This window comes from Anguilla anguilla, chromosome 4 (genome assembly GCF_013347855.1).
Source record: "Anguilla anguilla isolate fAngAng1 chromosome 4, fAngAng1.pri, whole genome shotgun sequence".
In the NCBI taxonomy this organism is placed as follows: Eukaryota; Metazoa; Chordata; class Actinopteri; order Anguilliformes; family Anguillidae; genus Anguilla; species Anguilla anguilla.
Window position 1 is genome coordinate 24838339 of NC_049204.1, and position 19605 is coordinate 24857943.

General features: G+C 50.1%; 1 protein-coding gene across 1 annotated transcript in view; it reads left to right on the forward strand.

Annotated features, from left to right (window-relative positions):
- Window positions 1–19605, forward strand: part of fbn2b (fibrillin 2b) — a 67279-nt gene that overhangs the window by 34748 nt on the left and 12926 nt on the right. The window contains exons 11-46 of the mRNA XM_035412292.1: window positions 803–1000; window positions 1334–1477; window positions 2371–2490; window positions 2675–2800; window positions 3492–3614; window positions 4087–4362; window positions 4839–4892; window positions 5332–5457; window positions 5793–5918; window positions 6348–6467; window positions 7247–7384; window positions 7500–7550; window positions 7691–7816; window positions 9147–9374; window positions 9813–9938; window positions 10229–10357; window positions 10542–10667; window positions 11118–11243; window positions 11797–11919; window positions 12060–12185; window positions 12623–12748; window positions 13180–13302; window positions 13615–13737; window positions 13859–13984; window positions 14263–14385; window positions 14610–14732; window positions 15076–15237; window positions 15877–15945; window positions 16075–16200; window positions 16554–16679; window positions 17285–17434; window positions 17565–17636; window positions 18019–18144; window positions 18459–18584; window positions 18833–18958; window positions 19570–19605. The exon at window positions 19570–19605 is cut by the window's right edge and continues 81 nt beyond it. Of these exons, the coding sequence (XP_035268183.1) occupies window positions 803–1000; window positions 1334–1477; window positions 2371–2490; window positions 2675–2800; window positions 3492–3614; window positions 4087–4362; window positions 4839–4892; window positions 5332–5457; window positions 5793–5918; window positions 6348–6467; window positions 7247–7384; window positions 7500–7550; window positions 7691–7816; window positions 9147–9374; window positions 9813–9938; window positions 10229–10357; window positions 10542–10667; window positions 11118–11243; window positions 11797–11919; window positions 12060–12185; window positions 12623–12748; window positions 13180–13302; window positions 13615–13737; window positions 13859–13984; window positions 14263–14385; window positions 14610–14732; window positions 15076–15237; window positions 15877–15945; window positions 16075–16200; window positions 16554–16679; window positions 17285–17434; window positions 17565–17636; window positions 18019–18144; window positions 18459–18584; window positions 18833–18958; window positions 19570–19605 (4575 nt within the window). The remainder of the gene's footprint in view (window positions 1–802; window positions 1001–1333; window positions 1478–2370; window positions 2491–2674; window positions 2801–3491; window positions 3615–4086; window positions 4363–4838; window positions 4893–5331; window positions 5458–5792; window positions 5919–6347; window positions 6468–7246; window positions 7385–7499; window positions 7551–7690; window positions 7817–9146; window positions 9375–9812; window positions 9939–10228; window positions 10358–10541; window positions 10668–11117; window positions 11244–11796; window positions 11920–12059; window positions 12186–12622; window positions 12749–13179; window positions 13303–13614; window positions 13738–13858; window positions 13985–14262; window positions 14386–14609; window positions 14733–15075; window positions 15238–15876; window positions 15946–16074; window positions 16201–16553; window positions 16680–17284; window positions 17435–17564; window positions 17637–18018; window positions 18145–18458; window positions 18585–18832; window positions 18959–19569) is intronic.

Consider the following 19605-nt stretch of genomic DNA (forward strand, 5'->3'; position numbering starts at 1 on the left):
TAGATGTGTGGCGTCTCTTTTGGCGCACACAGGCCGTGTTGGGGTTGGGCAGCTCGTGCTACGCCCCCCTGTGAATGAAGAGAGGAAAGACGGGGGTGTAATGATGTCAGTGCCGATGAGGCCTCTACTTTGGCGGTCAGGCCAGTGTGGGAAGTGGGTCGGCATCAAATAAAGAGGACTTAGCCCACTTAGCCCCGGCTTTCCTCGCAACGTGAGAAAGACGGAGAGGATAGAGACCGAGGTACCCAGCCTAGCGCCCCTCAGGCCAGCCCCTAATCCACGCATTCCCCAGCTACCCTGGAGAGCGCCCCCCCCCCCCCCGCACCGCTCCCTCTGTTTTTCCCCATTTCCCCTCCCCTCTTTATGCGAAGGTATGAGTCATCCACTGTAAACAGACTCCAGCGCAAGCGCAGGACAGGGTCTATGTTAATTTCACAAGCTGCCCCGAAGCGCTCTGACGAAGTCTATCGCCCCTGTCAGAGATTACCTGCCCTCACCGTGGCCGAGCCGCACACCAGAGCTTACGTGCGGCAGGCGTGATTTTAGGCGCTCTTTGAAGTGTCTGACTCCGAACTTATTATTGTCCGTGTATCACGGGGACCATTAGAGGTATGGTTCTCTGACGGGCTCAGTGGTAATTCACTGCGTATCACAAAAGAACCGTCAGGAGTTATAACCTCTGACTGCGCCGGATTCCTTTAGCGAGAGGGGGGTTCCGCGCCCTCTCCATGGCTTTGATGGCTGGCGCGGGACGTCCCTGCGATGCATATTCATTTGCCCCCTTTCCCTCTCTCCCGGTTAGACGAGTACCGGCGCCTGTGCATCGAGGGGCTGCCCTACGGGACCGGCGGTAACGGGGGCTTCCCTGGTGGCGGCGGCGGCGGCGGCGGCCACTACGGCTACCACTTCAAACTCCACCCAAACGGAAACGGCGGTCACGGCAACGGAGGGGGACACGTCGGAATCGGGGGTAACGGCCCTCTCCCCATCCCCAACATCGGTGAGTGTTCTGCGCCGCTCTGTCTGACGTGCTGCTGCTAGCCCGTGCCTGTTGTCTGATGTCGCAACGATGAAACAGACAAGGAGCTGAAGTCGTGCTTTCTTGTTAGCTCCGAATGGTTCATTTTAGCTTCGACAGCTTGGCTTCTTGTCTGGAGCAGAGGCCTGTCAAGATAATACATGCATGCTTGTGTTGTGGAGTCCACAGGACTGTGTGACCTCAGTTTAATTTTCTTGATGTCTGAACAGTTCCTGTAGTTCACGGTCACTCGTTAAATATGTGAACAGGGACGCGCGTCATCGTGTGTGTGTGTGTGAAATGTGTGCCCCGCAGGCACGGTGACGCTGAACCAGACCATCGACGTCTGCAAGCACTTCACCAACCTGTGTCTGAACGGCCGCTGCATCCCCACGGCGCCCAGCTACCGCTGCGAGTGCAACATGGGCTTCCGCCAGGACGTGCGCGGCGAGTGCATCGGTAATGTCCTGTTCCCCCCCGTCCCCCTCCCCTCCCCTCACACACACACAACTTCATCAGCCCTCCCTTAGTCGTTTTTTTCATTTGTATGTGTTTAGCAGTTGCTTCAACCCCAAGCGACTTTCGCAGTTTACATTTATACAGTACATACAGTACAAAACTGCTTTTGCTACATTCATTTGTATAGCAATTCAGTTTAGACACCTTTCTCAAGGGTCCAATACCAGTGCCACATTTAGGATTTAAACTGGCAACCTTTCAAGTTACAGGAGCGGTTCTCTAACCACTACAATGGACCCACACAGAAACACACACACACACACACACATGCTGAGACACACACACACACACATACACACACACACACACACACACACACTCTCACACATGAACACACACGCACACACACATGCACACGTGCATGCACAGTGTTGAAACTCATCTTTCCGCATTGATGAGTTTCCCATTCATCGTATGAATCTTATCCAGCTTCCTCTATTTTAATCTGCCATTTCACTTTCACCCTTCAGTTGGCTCTCTACCCAGCTCACTCCAGTTCAGCCAAGTTCAGCGCTGATGTCAAAAAGTATTTAGCAAGGCTGCAAAGCCTGAGACTTCCCAGAAAACTTCCATTCCAGGAATTCAGGCTGTGCTGCCATCTGCAGGTCAGGCTGTGGAATAACGCATTTCTGTCCTGCTGTGATGTCATCACATGCAGGTGGCAGCAGAGGTTTTGTAGTAGGGAGATATTCCACCGATGGGCTTGGCTCCCTCTCTGTGGGCTTTGGTGGCCCGCTCACTCACAGGTTTGGCACACCAAGTCAGGGAAAAGTAAAGTTAGGAAAGAGAGAATGTGAATGTAATCGGCCCGACCCTTCTCTTCTCTCCCTCAGATGTGGACGAGTGCGTAAGCAACCCCTGCATGAACGCGGACTGTGTGAACACGCCGGGATCGTACCACTGCAAATGCCACGAGGGCTACCAGGGCATCCCCTCCAAGCAGACCTGCATTGGTGTGTTCCGTTCTCCTCATATGTACCTATAGTGAACTTGGTTTGTGTGCGAGACCTCGGTCAATGGTATGTGACGAATGCGTTAATGTTGAGCGAGTGGCTTGGTTACTGTGAGCTCAGCCCAGCTGCCCGTGTCTCTGTGAGCGGCGTCCTAACTCCGCGCCATCCGCGGTCCTCCTTTCAGACATCGACGAGTGCATCGTCAACGGGGTGATGTGTCGCAACGGCCGCTGTGTCAACACCGACGGAAGCTTCCAGTGCATCTGCAACGCTGGCTTTGAGCTCACCCCCGACGGCAAGAACTGCATAGGTGGGCACTGCCAAACTTCTCTATGCCAGGATAGCCCACTCTACGTCCTGGCTTTAGTCATTCACAAAACGCTCTTATCCAGAGCAAATGATATGAGCTTATGTATTTTATTTATATACAGCTGGATACTTACTCAAGCAATTCAAGTTGAGTACCTTCAAATCAAAGGTAGAATGGCTGTGTCCCAGCTGGAGTTCAAACCAGCAACCTTCCCACTAAGCCACATGAGCTACCCTGCGGACACACACTGTCTCTCTCACGGTGACTTTTGGCCCCGTTTGGCCCAGAGTACACATGAGTTGTTTTAGGATTTGAGGTAAAAATCCAAGCTTGAAGCTGTGGTAGCAAAGTCACAAAGTCATTCAATGCAGAACTATAATCTTAAATGGGGGGGCTTTAAACTCAATGATTTGTGTGCTGAATTTTTGTGAGGGTGAATCTATTGATCAGGGCCAGTTCTTGGCATAAGGGACAAGGATGGTCACCGAGGCATTATGTGAAGAAAACCCCCCACCCCTCCACCCCCTCGGTCGATATTAGAAACCCCCTCGACAATCTTGCACCAGAAAGGCTAGAACTGGGCTGGCCGTTGATGGTTCCTGTCCCGAAGCTCTGTGACAAACACTAGCTGCTGATGTCAGGAGGTCCCTGCTCCAGTGTGGTGAAGGCACCCGATCTCTTCCTCTTTCAGACCACGATGAGTGCGCCACCACCAACATGTGCCTGAACGGCATGTGCATCAACGAGGACGGCAGCTTCAAGTGCATCTGCAAGCCCGGCTTCGCCCTGGCGCCGAACGGGCGCTACTGCACAGGTACGCAGCCCGTTTCCTGTCTCTGAACTGCGCCTGCCGAGGATGAGCTCGTGATGCGAGCACATTGAGTTGAAATGGGTTCATCGCTCTTGGGTCTCCTGTCAATGCCCAATGGATATCCACATGCGATAGTGTATCTGCTGATAAATATTGTTTAGTGTCAAACACCGTGTTCTGACTCACCCTAAATCACGATAAAGAGTGAGGTGTACAGGATCCGGATATAACGTTGTGTAAACGTTCATTCTGGATACTCTGGAGACGTCCCACAGACAGCACCGCGATGAATAGACGCGATTTTGCTCGGACTTGTCCAGTCCTGTTCGTTAAACGTGCAAAATAGCCCTTTGTGTTTCCGCATTGTTTAGGGGTTGTTTTGATTTTTGAAGCACACCCTGCTGTAGGATTCTGTTTGTACTCACTTACCTTTGTTTGCACCACGCCCCTTTCCCTGCCCCTCCCCCTTCCCCAGACATCGATGAGTGCCAGACGCCAGGCATCTGCATGAACGGCCGCTGCATCAACTCGGAGGGGTCCTTCCGCTGCGAGTGCCCGCCGGGCCTGGCCATCGACGTGGACGGGCGCGTCTGCGTCGACACCCACATGCGCACCACCTGCTACGGGGCCATCAAGATGGGCACCTGCTCGCGCCCCTTCCCTGGGGCCGTCACCAAGTCCGAGTGCTGCTGCGCCAACCCCGAGCACGGGTTCGGAGAGCCCTGCCAGCCCTGTCCCGCTCGCAACTCAGGTGAGCCCGTCCCGACAGAGCCTTTTTTGGGTTGGGGGGGACGGGCAGTGCAAGATGTCAGTTGGAGCAAAAAGAACCAACACTGGTCCGGGAAACAGCAGGGTCTGCTGGTTCCGTTTTTAGCCAAAAGTCAGCATCCAGTACTACCCAAGAAAGTAGGAGAGGAAAGCGTCTGTATGGGCTGCTTTCACTGATGAGTTAAGTTGCTGAGCAACAGTGAAAACCGTTAGGCCCTGACGATCTCCAGAACCAGGGTTGGCCAGCCCTGAGTTTGAGTATGCGATGATGTAACAATGATTGTGTCAGAGTTTCAGTGTGGTGTACTCACATGACCTGAGTAAGTTTCTTCTCTGCAGCTGTTACAGGCACATTGACCCAAGTTGTGAGTGATGGTGCCTGCTCCTGTCTGATTGTTGCCGTGGGTGATTGCTGATTGCTGACCTTGTGCCCCTTTGTTTGGTTGTTTCCCATCACAGCCGAGTTCCAGGCCGTGTGTAGCAGTGGTATTGGGATCACAGCCGACGGGAGAGGTGAGAAGCCTCTGCCGCTCGTCACGGTTCCTAGCATGACATAATCTGAGACACCCCCGCTGTCACTGCAACCTCCCTGTGACATGAAACAGTTGTGCAGCTCAAATATGATTGCTCGGTGGTTCTTCAGAGACGTGTTGGGGGTCTACACAAGGAGCTGAGTAATTTGAGTATAAACAGCAATTAAATCATTTATAAGGAGCATTGTTCCAAATACACAGTAATCACTCCAACAGTGAAGTACTGTTCCAGGGATGGCATTCAGCCATGTGAAAAAATAATGACTTGATCTTAAACACAATACACAGTGTGAACTTCCTGCTTTTGCCAATCGCTAGTCAGCCCAGCTATCTGTCCTGTGTTAGCGTAAGCGTTGGCAGGACGCACAGGGGACTCAAGTGCTCATGTTTTCCGTCATTGCGTGGGGCTGTTTCCTCAGACATTAACGAGTGCGCTCTGGACCCGGAGATCTGCCCGAACGGGATGTGTGAGAACCTGCGCGGAAGCTACCGCTGCATCTGCAACATCGGCTACGAATCTGACACCAGCGGCAAAAACTGCCTGGGTGAGTCTATGCTGCCCCCGCTTGGTGGGGAGGTAACCTGCAGGTTTAAAATCCAGGTTAGGCTACTAGTGGGGGAATTCACAGGGCGTTGCTGCAAAAGAGCATGTGTGCTCAGTCAACCAACACTGCATAAAGGTTAATAATAATACATTTTAAAATAATAATAATTATAATGATTATAATAATGAAAACCTCTGTGGTCTACTCGGTCTAATTTCTTCTCAACATTTGTTTTTGTTATCTTTGCATTTGTAAAAAAAGAAAAAAAAGCTTGGAGTCATTAGAGACAGGAGTTGGTTGTTGTTTCACGCTGATTATTTGACCTTATCCCACAGATATTAACGAGTGCCTGGTGAATCGGCTGCTTTGTGACAATGGATTCTGCAGAAATACCCCGGGGAGCTACACTTGTTCCTGTCCCAAGGGCTTTGTCTTCAAAGCCGATTCTGAAACCTGCGAAGGTGAATTTCGTGGTGGCCGATGCAGCATACCACACCATACCACACCATACAATATACCACACTATGCCACACCATACAGCATCAGAATGGCCTATTTAGACATCAGGGCCCATTTATAAAGTGTCTCATTAGTGGTGTTCTGCTGTCAGATCAGGTTTCCTCTGTTCACATCCGTTTACATTCAGCGTTGCGATTCAAAACTGATCCTGGATCAGCATTCCCTCTGTGGGGTGCTTCATGAATGTGGACACGACTCCACAATGTGTGCTGCTTAACTCTAAATGTAAAATGTGTGCTGATTAACTCTAAATCTAAAGTTTTCAAAGGCATTTCACATTCAACAAACTGCTTGAAGCTCTGCTTGTTTTGTGGTGATTCTATGAGGGGCCCATCAGCGGGTTTACCCATTACTGTGTCCTTGTACTTCAGACATCGACGAATGCGAGTCCAGCCCCTGCGTTAATGGCGTGTGCCGGAACATTGCCGGGTCCTTCAACTGCGAGTGTTCCCACGGCAGCAAGCTGGATTCTACCAACACCATCTGCGTGGGTAAGAGTCGTCTATCCGAGTGCCCGTTTCAGACTGGAGGCCTACTGAGTTGCTGGGCTTCTCTGCAAAGTGCCTTTGTCCAACTGTAATTGCGCTCAAATCATGGCCCTGAATGAAAAGGAGAACTGCTGCCAGATTTCGTAGCTGTCAGCTCTGAGAAGCACCGCCTCTTGTGCTGTTGCCGCTGTCCTTATGAAGGTCTTCCTATTTAAAATAAACACAGGAGATGACAGTTTTGAAAACAGTTTCAGACTCACTGACCTCTCACGCACAGCTATAACGTGGAGAGTCTGAGCATGACTCATTAGATAAACAAAATGTGTCATTCATACTTCAGGATTAAGGATTCCATTGAATTGTCCCACTTGAAGACATTGTTTGAAGAAGCAGTCACATGACAGCATTAATGTGAACCACATTTCAGTCCCATGCGAAAGCGTTATTTGGGCAAGTGATCATTACTCTCTAACTTTCTTGTATTCTTTTTATCGTAGTCCCGGAGGACTTGCAGGATATTCAATAGCAGGTCATTAAAGTCAACGGTCCACGTAGCGCAAGCGTAGACGCAGGAGATACCTAGCGATGCGCGCACAGCCGCGTTTATTGCGGTCCCCTCCCTGATGTATCGGGTTCCCCCATACGGACTGGCTGGAGTCCAAGCGGTTCTCATGGCCTCATGCATCACATGTGCGCTAACGGGCCCAGCGCTCCACACGCATGAAAGCTCCGCGCCTCCCGCCTAACCCTCCTCCCCGTCCCGCCTGTCCCCCGCCCCGCAGACAGCATGAAGGGCACCTGCTGGCTCAACATCCAGGACGGCCGCTGCGAGGTCAACATCAACGGCGCCACGCTCAAGTCGGAGTGCTGCTCCACGCTGGGCGCGGCCTGGGGAAGCCCCTGCGAGCGCTGCGAGATCGGTCAGTGCGACCCCTCACACACACACCCCCCACACCCCCCACAATCACCATCCGCACCGCCGCTGAGAGACTGCTCTATCATCGCTGTCTGTGTGACCGTCGCCTCTCTCCGCAGATACCGCCTGCTCCAGAGGGTTCGCCCGCATGAAGGGAGTCAACTGTGAAGGTGCGGTAATAACCGTCAGAATAATGGCCGCTGTCTCCGCTAGGAGCCTCCCAGTATGAGCTGAGCCCCCCCTCCTCCCTGCAGAGGGGAATTAAAGCGTTTAAACGGGTACTGACGGGCTCCCTGTTCCCTCCCCTCAGATATTAACGAGTGCGAGGTGTTCCCGGGCGTCTGCTCCAATGGGCGCTGTGTGAACACCCAGGGGTCCTTCCGCTGCGAGTGCGCCGAGGGGCTCACTCTGGACGGGAGCGGACGCACCTGCGTGGGTGAGAGGCACAATGATGTCATCGCTATCCCCAAGGGCAGACCGGAAAACATGTGATCCTGAATGGCGGACCTGGAGTGTTATTCTGAATCCGTGTGATTCTCAAGATTAGGCTTCATGCGCTGTTAGATGCTATCTAGTCCGTGGGTAATCAGAGCACTAATTTAGTCTAGAAAATGGCGAGCATTGTTGGGCTGAATGGCCTGTTCTTGTCATTATGTTTTATTATGTTATGTTAAGTATGAAGTCATTGTGATCCTATATGACAGACTTTAGATATGAGGTCACTGTGATCCTGAAGGATAGTTACCCAGCAGCCTCTTTAAATCTCTTTTCAATGGCAAAATAAATGGCTGATCTTACCAAGTGAAGCAACCAATGATTCTATCGGATATTACAGAGCTTTAAGGCTAGTTCCACAAGCAATTATTGAATTAATATTTCATTTTATAGTAGTAAAACATTTCTCAGTACATTAAATATTTTAATTTAGTAAATGCACAACTGCGGCACTAATACCTTTTAGAATAAACTATTTAGAAATGTTAAATAGTTATCAGAAGTTTTACTGTAGTCAGAACTAGTCAGCTAGACCCATGGACATCTAATGTGACAATTTATTAGCCATCAAAATCAAGTGCAATGTTCATTAAACAGACCCAGCTTGTGCCAAGTGCCTAGTGTTATCTAGCTATTTGGCCAGTTTTTCATCTTGTGATACATTTCTAGTGGACAGCATACCAATTGAAGTTGGAAGTGCATTATTGGCTGGCAAAGTGCACTTATTGTCTGGCTGCCATGACTTACAGCTGCGAGGTACTGCTGTAAGCATATCCAATTTAATTTAAGCAGCTGAGTTAAACCACCTCAAGTGACAGTTTAGAATTTATTTCTGAAATTACTGGAGCAACAAGACGATCATTAATCTCGGAACGCTGGCTAAAACAATAGAGGATAAGGAATATTTATGATTAATAATCAGTTGGGAGATACCTATAGTTGAAGAGATACTTTATATATAGGCATAACTGCATGTGACCCTTTAAGGACTAAAATAGCAAATATGTGATTTGAATGTTCTTAACTGAACATTCTAATGCTGATGTAATAACCATTCACATGTAATTGAAAGCAGTGGAGTTCAAGAACATTGACTTCTAATTTTGAAAAAAAAAAAAACATTCCAAAAAACCTATTCTTCAAAGGGTTAGAAGGCAAATATTGCTGGGGTAGTTGGCCCCTGGCGTACAGTACAGTCAGTGTTGGGAAACGAGCGGTGTTCATCGACGCGCCGCGGTGTTCAGCGTGTGACCAGCTGTGACCCTCCGCAGACGTACGCAGCGAGCAGTGCTACATGAAGTGGCACGAGGACGACTGCGGCGAGCCGTTGCCGGGGCGATACCGCGTGGACATGTGCTGCTGCACTGTGGGCGCCGCCTGGGGCATCGACTGCGAGGAGTGCCCCAAGCCGGGCTCCGCCGAGTACAAGGCCATCTGCCCGCGGGGCACCGGGTTCGCCAACCGCGGCGACATCCTAACGGGCAGGCCCTTCTACAAAGGTACTGTTTTATGCACAGTGTGAAAACAGTGTGCAGCGATGTGAGAACTGATAAAGACTTACACACTCTTATGGAAATGGAATAATCCGGAGTGTATTGAACTGAATCATCAAAAGCATATTGGATATTGCAGTGCTTAACACTATATTGGCACATGTACAAATTTGTGCCAGTTCACATGTTAAATAAAAGTTTTTAAAAGCATATAACAACAATAACTGTAAAATAAATCAGAAATCTGAGTAGAATATTTAATATAGTGGGAATTTCACTGTACTGTTACCCTGAATTTAATGTACATGTATTTGTATGTTACAAGTCGGTACAGCGATACAATTTTGTTAAATAACGACTATAAAATGTGTAGCGCTCCTTGCGTGGTTATGCTCGCACCCCTGACCCCGTCGTCCCGCCCCTTGCCCTGTTCCTCCCGCGCAGACGTGAACGAGTGCAAGGTGTTCCAGGGCCTGTGCTCCCACGGAACGTGCCGGAACACCATCGGCAGCTTCAGGTGCCGCTGCAGCAGCGGCTTCGCCCTCACCATGGAGGAGAGGAACTGCACAGGTGAGGAGACGCCGCGCCGTAGCCCCGCCTCTCACCCGCCATCGGTAACCGCGGGCTGTGCGAGGGAGAGAAAATTAGCGTCAACGGTTTACAGCTTCAGTCCAGCGTCAGGGTGGAGTGTGTTTAAGTAGCCATTGTTTATCACTCCTTTCAACTGCAGGGAAATGGCTTCATTTTGATTATTGAGAGGAGTCGGTGTGAACATAAGCTCAGTCGAAGCTGCTGTAAATTTTCCCACACGTGTCATGACTGGTGTCCCTCCCCCTCGTCCCCCTCCCCCCCCCCCGCAGACATCGACGAGTGCCGGATCTCCCCGGACCTGTGTGGCCACGGCGCCTGTGTGAACACGCCCGGCAGCTTCGAGTGCGAGTGCTTCGAGGGCTACGAGAGCGGCTTCATGATGATGAAGAACTGCATGGGTGAGGCGTCCCGACGGCTCCCACCAATCCTCACTCGCCCCCCAGCTGGGACACGGCGCAATTAGCGCAGCCCCGGGGACGTGCCCTCCCTGAAACTCACCCCCTCACTGACTTCATGCTTTGCTGTTGTGAATCTGTAATTTAAACGAACACCCTGCCCCCCCCCCCTTCTGTCATTCTGCAGATATCGATGAGTGCGAACGGGACCCCCTGCTGTGCCGCGGTGGGACCTGCCTGAACACGGAGGGCAGCTACGAGTGCGACTGTCCTTCCGGACACCAGCTCAGCCCGGAGGGGTCCTCCTGTGAGGGTGAGTCTCGGGACACCTCACAGGGGTGACAGGCCAGACGCCCTGTTTTGGACCAAAATGCTGGTTTTGCAAATCATTTTTACAGGTCCGGTCCTGATGACAGCCCCGCCCCCCCACGTGCTTCATGACTAAGCTTCGATATGTTTACAGACCCTGTACATGTTTTCAGGAAGGCCGTTGGTCGTGGGGAAGGCCATCGGTCATGGGGAAGGCTGTCGGTCATGGGGAAGGCCGTCGGTCGTGGGGAAGGCCATTGCTCGTGGGAAAGGCCGTCGGTCACGGGGAAGGCTGTCGGTCACGGGGAAGGCCATCGGTCGTGGGGAAGGCCGTCGGTCATGGGGAAGGCCTTCGGTCGTGGGGAAGGCCGTCGGTCGTGGGGAAGGCCGTCGGTCATGGGGAAGGCTGTGGAGGTGTGTCGGCTGATCGTGTGTTTTCCCTCTCCTTGGGCAGACGTGAACGAGTGCCAGCTGAGCGATAGCCTGTGCAGGAACGGCCAGTGCGTCAACATGGTGGGCACGTACCAGTGCACCTGCGACACGGGCTACCAGGTGACCCCGGACCGGCAGGGCTGCGTGGGTGAGTGCTGTGCTTGCTCTTGAGCTCCTCTCTGCGAATGACTCATGTTCCTCTGAGACTTTGTTGATTTTCAGGGCTGAGTACTGTACTGTTCTCCTTGTAATGTGCTCTCACTTTTAGCTCCCTTAGGGTAAGCAGTTAGCATTTGCTAAATCCTGAGATGCACATCTGTGTGTCCAGTTCTACACCCCTGTGCTTCTCTACAGGACTCTAACAGCATTTTCCTGTAGGAATGTAGCTCTAATTATATTATATTATATTATATTATATTATATTATATTATATTATATTATATTATTACTGATCAATATTGTAGAATAAAAGGGAATAAAATAAACAAAAACATATGCCAAAATCTGATTAAATAAACTGTTTACTGTCGTCATTCGAAGATTATGAACAGAAAGAAGATGAATTGGCTGTGTGTGCACCTGTGCGTGCGTGTGTGTGTGTGTGTGCGTGTGTGTGTGTGTGTGTGTGTGCGTGTGTGTGTGTGTGTGTGTGTGTGTGTGTGTATCTGACCTGACCTCACGCTCCGCGCCTGTTCCTGCAGACATCGACGAGTGCACCATCATGAATGGCGGCTGCGACACACACTGCACAAACTCGGAGGGCAGCTACGAGTGCAGCTGCAGCGAGGGCTACGCCCTGATGCCCGACCTGAGGACCTGCGCAGGTGAGTGAGCGGGGACGTGCCCCGCCCCGCCCCGCCCCGCCCCGTCCCGCCCACTGCGCCGGGGACAGAGACACTCCCTCTGCCGCGGCACAGCCTCCCCGTCCCCCATCTTACCCCCTCTCCCGCTCCCCCGCTCGCAGACATCGACGAGTGCGAGGACACGCCGGACATCTGCGACGGCGGCCAGTGCACCAACATCCCCGGGGAGTACCGCTGCCTGTGCTTCGACGGCTTCATGGCCTCCATGGACATGAGGACCTGCATCGGTGAGAGAGACAGAGCTCCAGGGCAAACCCTGCTCGCATACTCACGTGCTACAGTGTGATTTCAGACTGCATATTACCACTCACATTACATATACTAAATACTTAGTATTTGGAAAACAGTATTTGGCATATATACATTTACATTGGTATAAATAATAAATACTTAGTATTTTATATATTTAGTATACATACATTTATATTAGTGTAAATACTATACTATTTAATATACTTTGGAGCATTGACAATTATGGGGTAGTAGTTGTTTCACTGGTTTTAATAGTTGTTGTACTAGTTGTAGTAGTACAGGAATGTCAGTCTTTAATCTCTTCGGAGAAGAGCTCTTTAGAACATGTCACAGCCATCTCCTCCCTTCTCCTCCATTCTAGAGGCTCAGCCGTGAACCTTTTTTTTCCTCCCCCCCATCTGTCTCTGTCCAGATGTGAACGAGTGTGACCTGAACCCCAACATCTGCCTGCACGGGGACTGCGAGAACACCAAGGGCTCCTTCATCTGCCACTGCCAGCTGGGCTACTTCGTGAAGAAGGGCTCCACCGGCTGCACAGGTGGGGCGGGGCTTTGGGGAGGGCTCGCTAGGCCAGGGTGGCGCAGGTGCTCTGAGGTGGTCATGCAGCCCAGGTGCACCCTGGGACAGGAACCCAACGCTTATCTTCTCAACTCTAATCAAGCATCCTCTCAGAACATTTTAATTAACCATCCTATCTGAACATTTTAATCAACCACCCTATCTGAACATTTTAATCAACCATCCTGTCTGAACGTTTTAATTAACCATCCTATCAGAACATTTTAATCAGCCATCCTGTTTGAACATGAAATCTGTAAACCCTACTGCTGTGTTTGTGACACTGTAGTGCAGACAGCTGGGAGATATATTATTATATAAACCCATATAATGTATGAATCGGCGTTATCGTTTGTTCTCATTATTAACGCGTGGCTTCGTGCCGTGTCCTCGTGTTTCGCCGCGGCGCAGACGTGGACGAGTGTGAGATCGGCGCGCACAACTGCGACTTGCACGCGGCCTGCATCAACGTGCCCGGGAGCTTCAAGTGCAGCTGCCGAGAGGGCTGGGTGGGCGACGGCATCAAGTGTGTGGGTGAGTGGGCCTGGGGCCTGGCAGGGGGGCACCGGCAGTAATGCGCTAAAAATCCATTTAGCTACAAAATATAAAACGTCACTTACAATGAGAAATGGTGAAAGCACAGACTGCTTTGCCGGCGGCACAAGGGTATGTATGTACTATTATTAACTGTCTCACGTTATTGGCAATCTTTTTGTCTTATTTACCAAAAAGTAAATAAGATTAAAATTTTTAATATAAGACTAAAATACTTGTTAAGATTGGCTATGTGTATGACCAGGAGATGTACTAATGTAAGGGAGGTGCTGTTTGTGTTTCCCTCCACAGACCTGGATGAGTGCTCCGCAGAGGAGCACAACTGCCACTCCAACGCCAACTGCGTCAACACCCCCGGCTCCTACCGCTGCACCTGCAAGGAGGGCTTCAATGGGGACGGCTTCTCCTGCTCAGGTGGGACGGCCCCACCGAGGGCTACGAACGCTGCGAGATGCGAAAAGGGACGAATCGAGTGGTTACGACTAATCGCGTGTCTCTTTCTGTCCCTCACCCTCTCCCTCTCCCTCCTCCACAGACATGGACGAGTGCGCGGACAACGTGAACCTGTGTGAGAACGGCCAGTGCCTGAACGCGCCGGGCGGATACCGCTGCGAGTGTGAGATGGGCTTCACCCCCACTGAGGACAGCAAGGCCTGCCAGGGTACGAGCAGGGCAGGGCGCCGCGCACAAGTGTGCACGATGTAGCACGTAGCAAAATGTAGCACGATGTAGCACATATGATAGCATGCTAGCGATGTAATAACGTAGCATGATGTAGCACGTATGCTAGCATGCTAGTTATGTGGCACATAGAATGATGTAGCACGTATGCTAACATGCTAGCGATGTAGCACATAGCGCATTTTAGCACGTAGCATGCTAGCGAGGTCTCCTCCGGCAAAGGAGCACTCAGAAACCCTCTCTGCTTTTCATCTACAGACATCGACGAGTGTAACTTCCAGAACATCTGTGTGTTCGGAACCTGTCAGAACCTGCCGGGGATGTTCCGCTGCCTATGCGACGACGGCTATGAGCTGGACCGCAGTGGCGGCAACTGCACAGGTGAGACTGCCTCACCATCAACTGTTCTCCCTGAACCTCAAACATGTCCAAAAAAGTGATTAAGGTTATGAGGATAAGGTGGTCATCATGCACCACATGCATCATGGGATGAAGACTGGATCCATCCAGCTCACTTCAGCTCACTTACCCATTTCACTCAGTTTGTGAAGCTTTTAGAAGCGTTCCACCTCTCTTCATTATGACTCTGGTTCTGTGTGTCACAGATGTGAACGAGTGTGCTGACCCGGTGAACTGCATCAACGGACTCTGTGTGAACATGCCGGGTGGCTACCTCTGCAACTGCCCCCCAGACTTTGAGCTCAACCCCACTGGTGTGGGCTGTGTGGGTAAGTGGCTGTCATCACTAAATAGGTTTCCTCATTCATACACTGTCTGAAAAAATGTACAGGAATTGTACCTATAGGGGTACAATGGCTTGTCACTGGGGCGGTACCCCCAAGGTACAAATATGACCCATTGAGAGAACATTAACAGGAATTGTACCTTAGAGAACAAAGACGGTACCCTACCGTACCTCTTTTTCTCACAGTGTAAAGACCAAAGGAACATGTCCATTTCAACAGATGACAGGGAAACAAAGGGAAGCCCCTTAAGAGTGAGAATGAATTTAAAAATGGAAGTGAAAAAAAAAAGTGAGGAAAGATGGACATTCTCTCGATTTCTCCGCAGACACCCGAGTAGGAAACTGCTTCCTGGACACGCTGGCCCGGGGAGACGGAGGGATATCCTGCAGCGCGGAGATCGGCGTCGGGGTCACCAGGGCATCCTGCTGCTGCTCACTAGGGGGCGCCTGGGGGAACCCCTGTGAATTGTGCCCGTTGGTCAACTCAAGTAAGTGCACTACAGGCTCTGAGCATAGCTTGAATAGCACAAACAGAATATGTATAAATAAGCTAGCTAACACAAAATGTTCTCACGGTGTCGCTGGAATGTTTTGTCATTGTTGTTACATTGCCACTACATGGCAGCAACACTGTGAGGACGTTTTGTGTTAGCTGGGAATGAACCACATGGAAACCATCACTGCTTCACTGGGTGACAGCATGTAGAATACACGGTAATGTATTCAGTGTGTCTGCACTAAACATATGCCTAGCAAGCAAGTGTATGGCAGTTGTTGGTTACTACTTGTATTGTATTTTTGTATTTTTATTTATTTTTTATTTTTCCATAGATTGCGTTGTTGCCGTTCTCGTTGTTAGTGTTAATCAGTTTAACCATCATGGTCCAAGTTGAACTATGCGGTTGTTCCCTGTACTTGGACCGGTACTTCTCTCTAGGGGTTTCGTCATACTTGTTCCTGGTTATGGTTATACACTTTGTTGTACGTCGCTCTGGATAAGAGCGTCTGCCAAATGCCTGTAATGTAATGTAATGTAATGTTGGTCTACATGATGCTACTTTGCCTTAGATATTTGGACCTCACGGTTCAGTGTGGTTTGTTCCTGATTGGGCGCTTCTTTCTTTCAGCTGAGTACAAGACCCTGTGTCCTGGAGGAGAGGGGTTCAGGCCCAACCCAATCACCGTCATCCTGGAGGGTAGGCTGCTCGCCGCACAGTCGCCCCCTGTAGAGCTGGGGTTTTAGGGTCACCATACCCAGCTCCGGCCAGCGCTACACGTTTCACGGCTAACTGCAACATTCTCCTGTCTGTGCGTCTGTGGCTCAGATATCGACGAGTGCCAGGAGCTGCCAGGCCTGTGCCAGGGGGGCAACTGCATCAACACTTTCGGCAGCTTCCAGTGCGAGTGCCCGGCAGGGTACTACCTCAACGAGGAGACCCGCATCTGCGAGGGTGAGTGGGGGATCGAATAACGGCACATCAAGGTTTAGGCCATACGCCCTCAGAAGAAAGGTTTGTAAAAGGCTTCTCTGTGTCAGTTAAATGGTTCGATCTGGGAGCTTTCACAGTTTTAACACCTACCATATGGGGTTTCGTAAAGAGCTAAAAACAGTTCCCCTGTGGAGGCCAGCCAAAGAATCCTTTTCTCTGAGATTGTAAATGGTTTTATTACATCATTACTACAATGATAAGGAGTCATTTTTTCCTGGAAAAGCATTCAGTAATATGACAGGAGGAATACGTCAGGGTATTTCTGGAGTTCAGCAGAGTTCCTTAATGTCATTTGCTAATTTCTGGTTTTGTAGATATTGATGAGTGCACAGCCCACATTGGAATCTGTGGGCCAGGCACCTGTTACAACACGCTGGGCAACTACACCTGTGTGTGCCCACCTGAGTACATGCAGGTGAATGGAGGGAACAACTGCATGGGTGAGTATTACAGCATGAACCATCATGTGGAATGCATCAGTAGACATATGGCCTTGATTTGGTGTTTCTAACTTTAACAATAACTCAGAATACCAGAGGCACCCAACAGATGATGACTTAGTTATGGGTAGCCATTCGCTAAGCAGTTTCTAGCAGGGATAGTCAAATCTGGCCCTAGTGGCCGGTAGTATTTCTGCTATATTGATTGATTGTCCTGAGATATGGAGTGTCCCAGGTTTAAATTAGTCCTGATTAGAGGGGAAAAATGAAAACCAGCAGTACTACTGGCCTTGAGGGACAGATTTGAGTATCCCTGCTTTACAGAAGAACACACTGGCTGGAATTTGGAAAGTGAAGTTCAGAACTTTACTGCTGGTAGTAGAGACAGTACAGAGGGAATCTTACAGAGGAGTTACAGTTACAGAAAAGTTGGAGAAGAGCTTTTCCAGGGTCTTTACCAATATGTGTCTTTTGTGTATTTATGTACAAGTGACACCACTTTATGAGGACATGTTTTTGTAGCATTCTAAAAACACTGGACACAACTAGAAGTCCCCTGCTTCTGCGCTGTGTGCTCAAACCGTCCTCTGCCCCGTCCTTTACAGACATGAGGAAGAGCGTGTGCTACCGCAACTTCAACGACACCTGCGAGAACGAGCTGTCCTTCAACATGACCAAGAAGATGTGCTGCTGCGCCTACAACGTGGGCAAGGCCTGGAACAAGCCCTGCGAGGCCTGCCCCACCCCCGCCACCTGTGAGTCTGGCTCCCTGGCTCCCTGGCTCCCTCCCTGCATCCGGCTGCGCAGACTGCGCATACATGTGCTGCGGTACAAGGACCTGCATGTTCCGTAACTCTAAGGACACTGTGTTCTCCTTCCCTACAGCGGAGTACCAGCTTCTGTGTGGCAACCAGGCCCCTGGGTTCATCATCGACATCCACACGGGAAAGCCTATTGGTGAGTTGGTGAGGAGGGTGCGGCATATAGCCAGTCACAGCTCGGCATCAAGCGGGGTTCTGCTAGTGTATGCCATTTTTACACATAGGTAGACTAACTCTGGTTATTATTAATCCTAGCAGGACAATTTTCTTGTCATCGTGGTCATGATGTATAATACTCATTTACAAAGGCACAATAGACAAACATTTTACAATGTAGCATTTCACATTGGGTTCCTATGTGAGATGTAGCGATTTGGATTTACGATACAAGTAGAAAAAAAAAAGATTTGTATCTTTATCCATGCTTGTGGATGTCAGGAACACGCTGTTTAACGAGAGAAGCGTGACTCAGACTCAGTGACCGAGGCTGGCGCTGACGTGACCCCCTTCCTCCGCAGACATCGACGAGTGCCGCGAGATCCCGGGCATCTGCGCCAACGGCGTGTGCATCAACCAGATCGGCAGCTTCCGCTGCGAGTGCCCCATGGGCTTCAGCTACAACAACATCCTGCTGATCTGCGAGGGTAGAGCAGAGCCTCCCGTGATCTCTCTCTGTTTCCACCTCTCCTTCTCTCTCTCTCACTCTTTCTCTCTCCGCCGCTCTCTCTCTCTCTCAGTATCTTCCTCTGGGCTGTCACTAAATCGTAGGATTAATGGCACCATTCTCTTCATCAATTACTCCTCTGCAAAGACTAGGGGGACATGGCAGAGGTGTCAGACGTTGGGGGGGGGAGGGAGGGGGAGGGGGTTTGGTCTGCTTTTTACCGTCTCTTACATTTTCTCTTTATGAGATGTTTATAGGCTCATTTGACATTGCTCCTGTTGCTCCATTTTCCAGATATCGATGAGTGCAACAGCGGAGACAACCTGTGCCAACGCAACGCCAACTGCATAAACATCCCGGGTAGCTACCGCTGCGAATGCTCGCCCGGGTTCAAGCTCTCCCCTAGCGGAGCCTGCGTAGGTGAGTCCACACCCCTCTGTCCCAGGGGAATAGGAAGGTACCATCTTACACTATTGGCATTGGACGAGGGGGAGGGGGGGTTGTTATCCATGGTATAATCCTTTTGACAGAAGTTTTCCAAAAGCAGTCCTTGTCAAGACTGTGTCCTTGAAGGAAAAAGGGGGTAATAAACAGCTCTTCTGCCCTTTCTGAGCTCCTCCTGCTGACTCTCAGGTGCACTAAAGACTCCCGCCTCCTTCTCTCTGCAGACCGAAACGAGTGCCAGGAGATCCCCAACGTGTGCAGTCACGGGGAGTGCATCGACACGCAGGGCAGTTACCGCTGCCTCTGTCACAACGGCTTCAAGGCCACGGCAAGCCAGACCATGTGCATGGGTGAGTCCTGCAGACACTTACTATGCTGTAATAATATCATATATTTTATGTATTATTGTATAGAATATGTATACGTATTTAGTATATTTATTGGGCTTTTATTTTGCAACATATCAGCAACATGACAAAAATGAACAGATTAACATAAAACAAGCCCGAGGATGATAGAGAAAAGGTTTTACAGTCACACAACAAGGGCAAATTACAGGAGAATTAAAGGAAGTCCCGCCATGTGCAGGCTATAGCATGGAAAAGTCATTAGATGTGATAAATCTTACAGCACATATTAAATGTTCTATTCATTTGTAATGTACAGTCTGTTTATTTGGTCTAGTAATTTGCATTTTAACTGCATGCCTTCAAAGATATATTAGAAGCTCAGGTCAAGATGATGAACTAGCAAGACGCACAGATGAAAAAATACATTTCTCCTTTCTATTTAGTGGTATGAGAGACTCCACTACTTCAGTGCTTCATAGTGAGCCACTGAGATCGGCCGATTAATGAATCTACAGATGCCCACGTGTAAAAAGTATTATACTTCAGCCCACTGTTCCTTTACACGGGTGCAGACTGTGATGTCACTTCCTGTTTCTCTCCCTATTTCCCAGACATTGACGAGTGCGACCGGCAGCCGTGCGGAAACG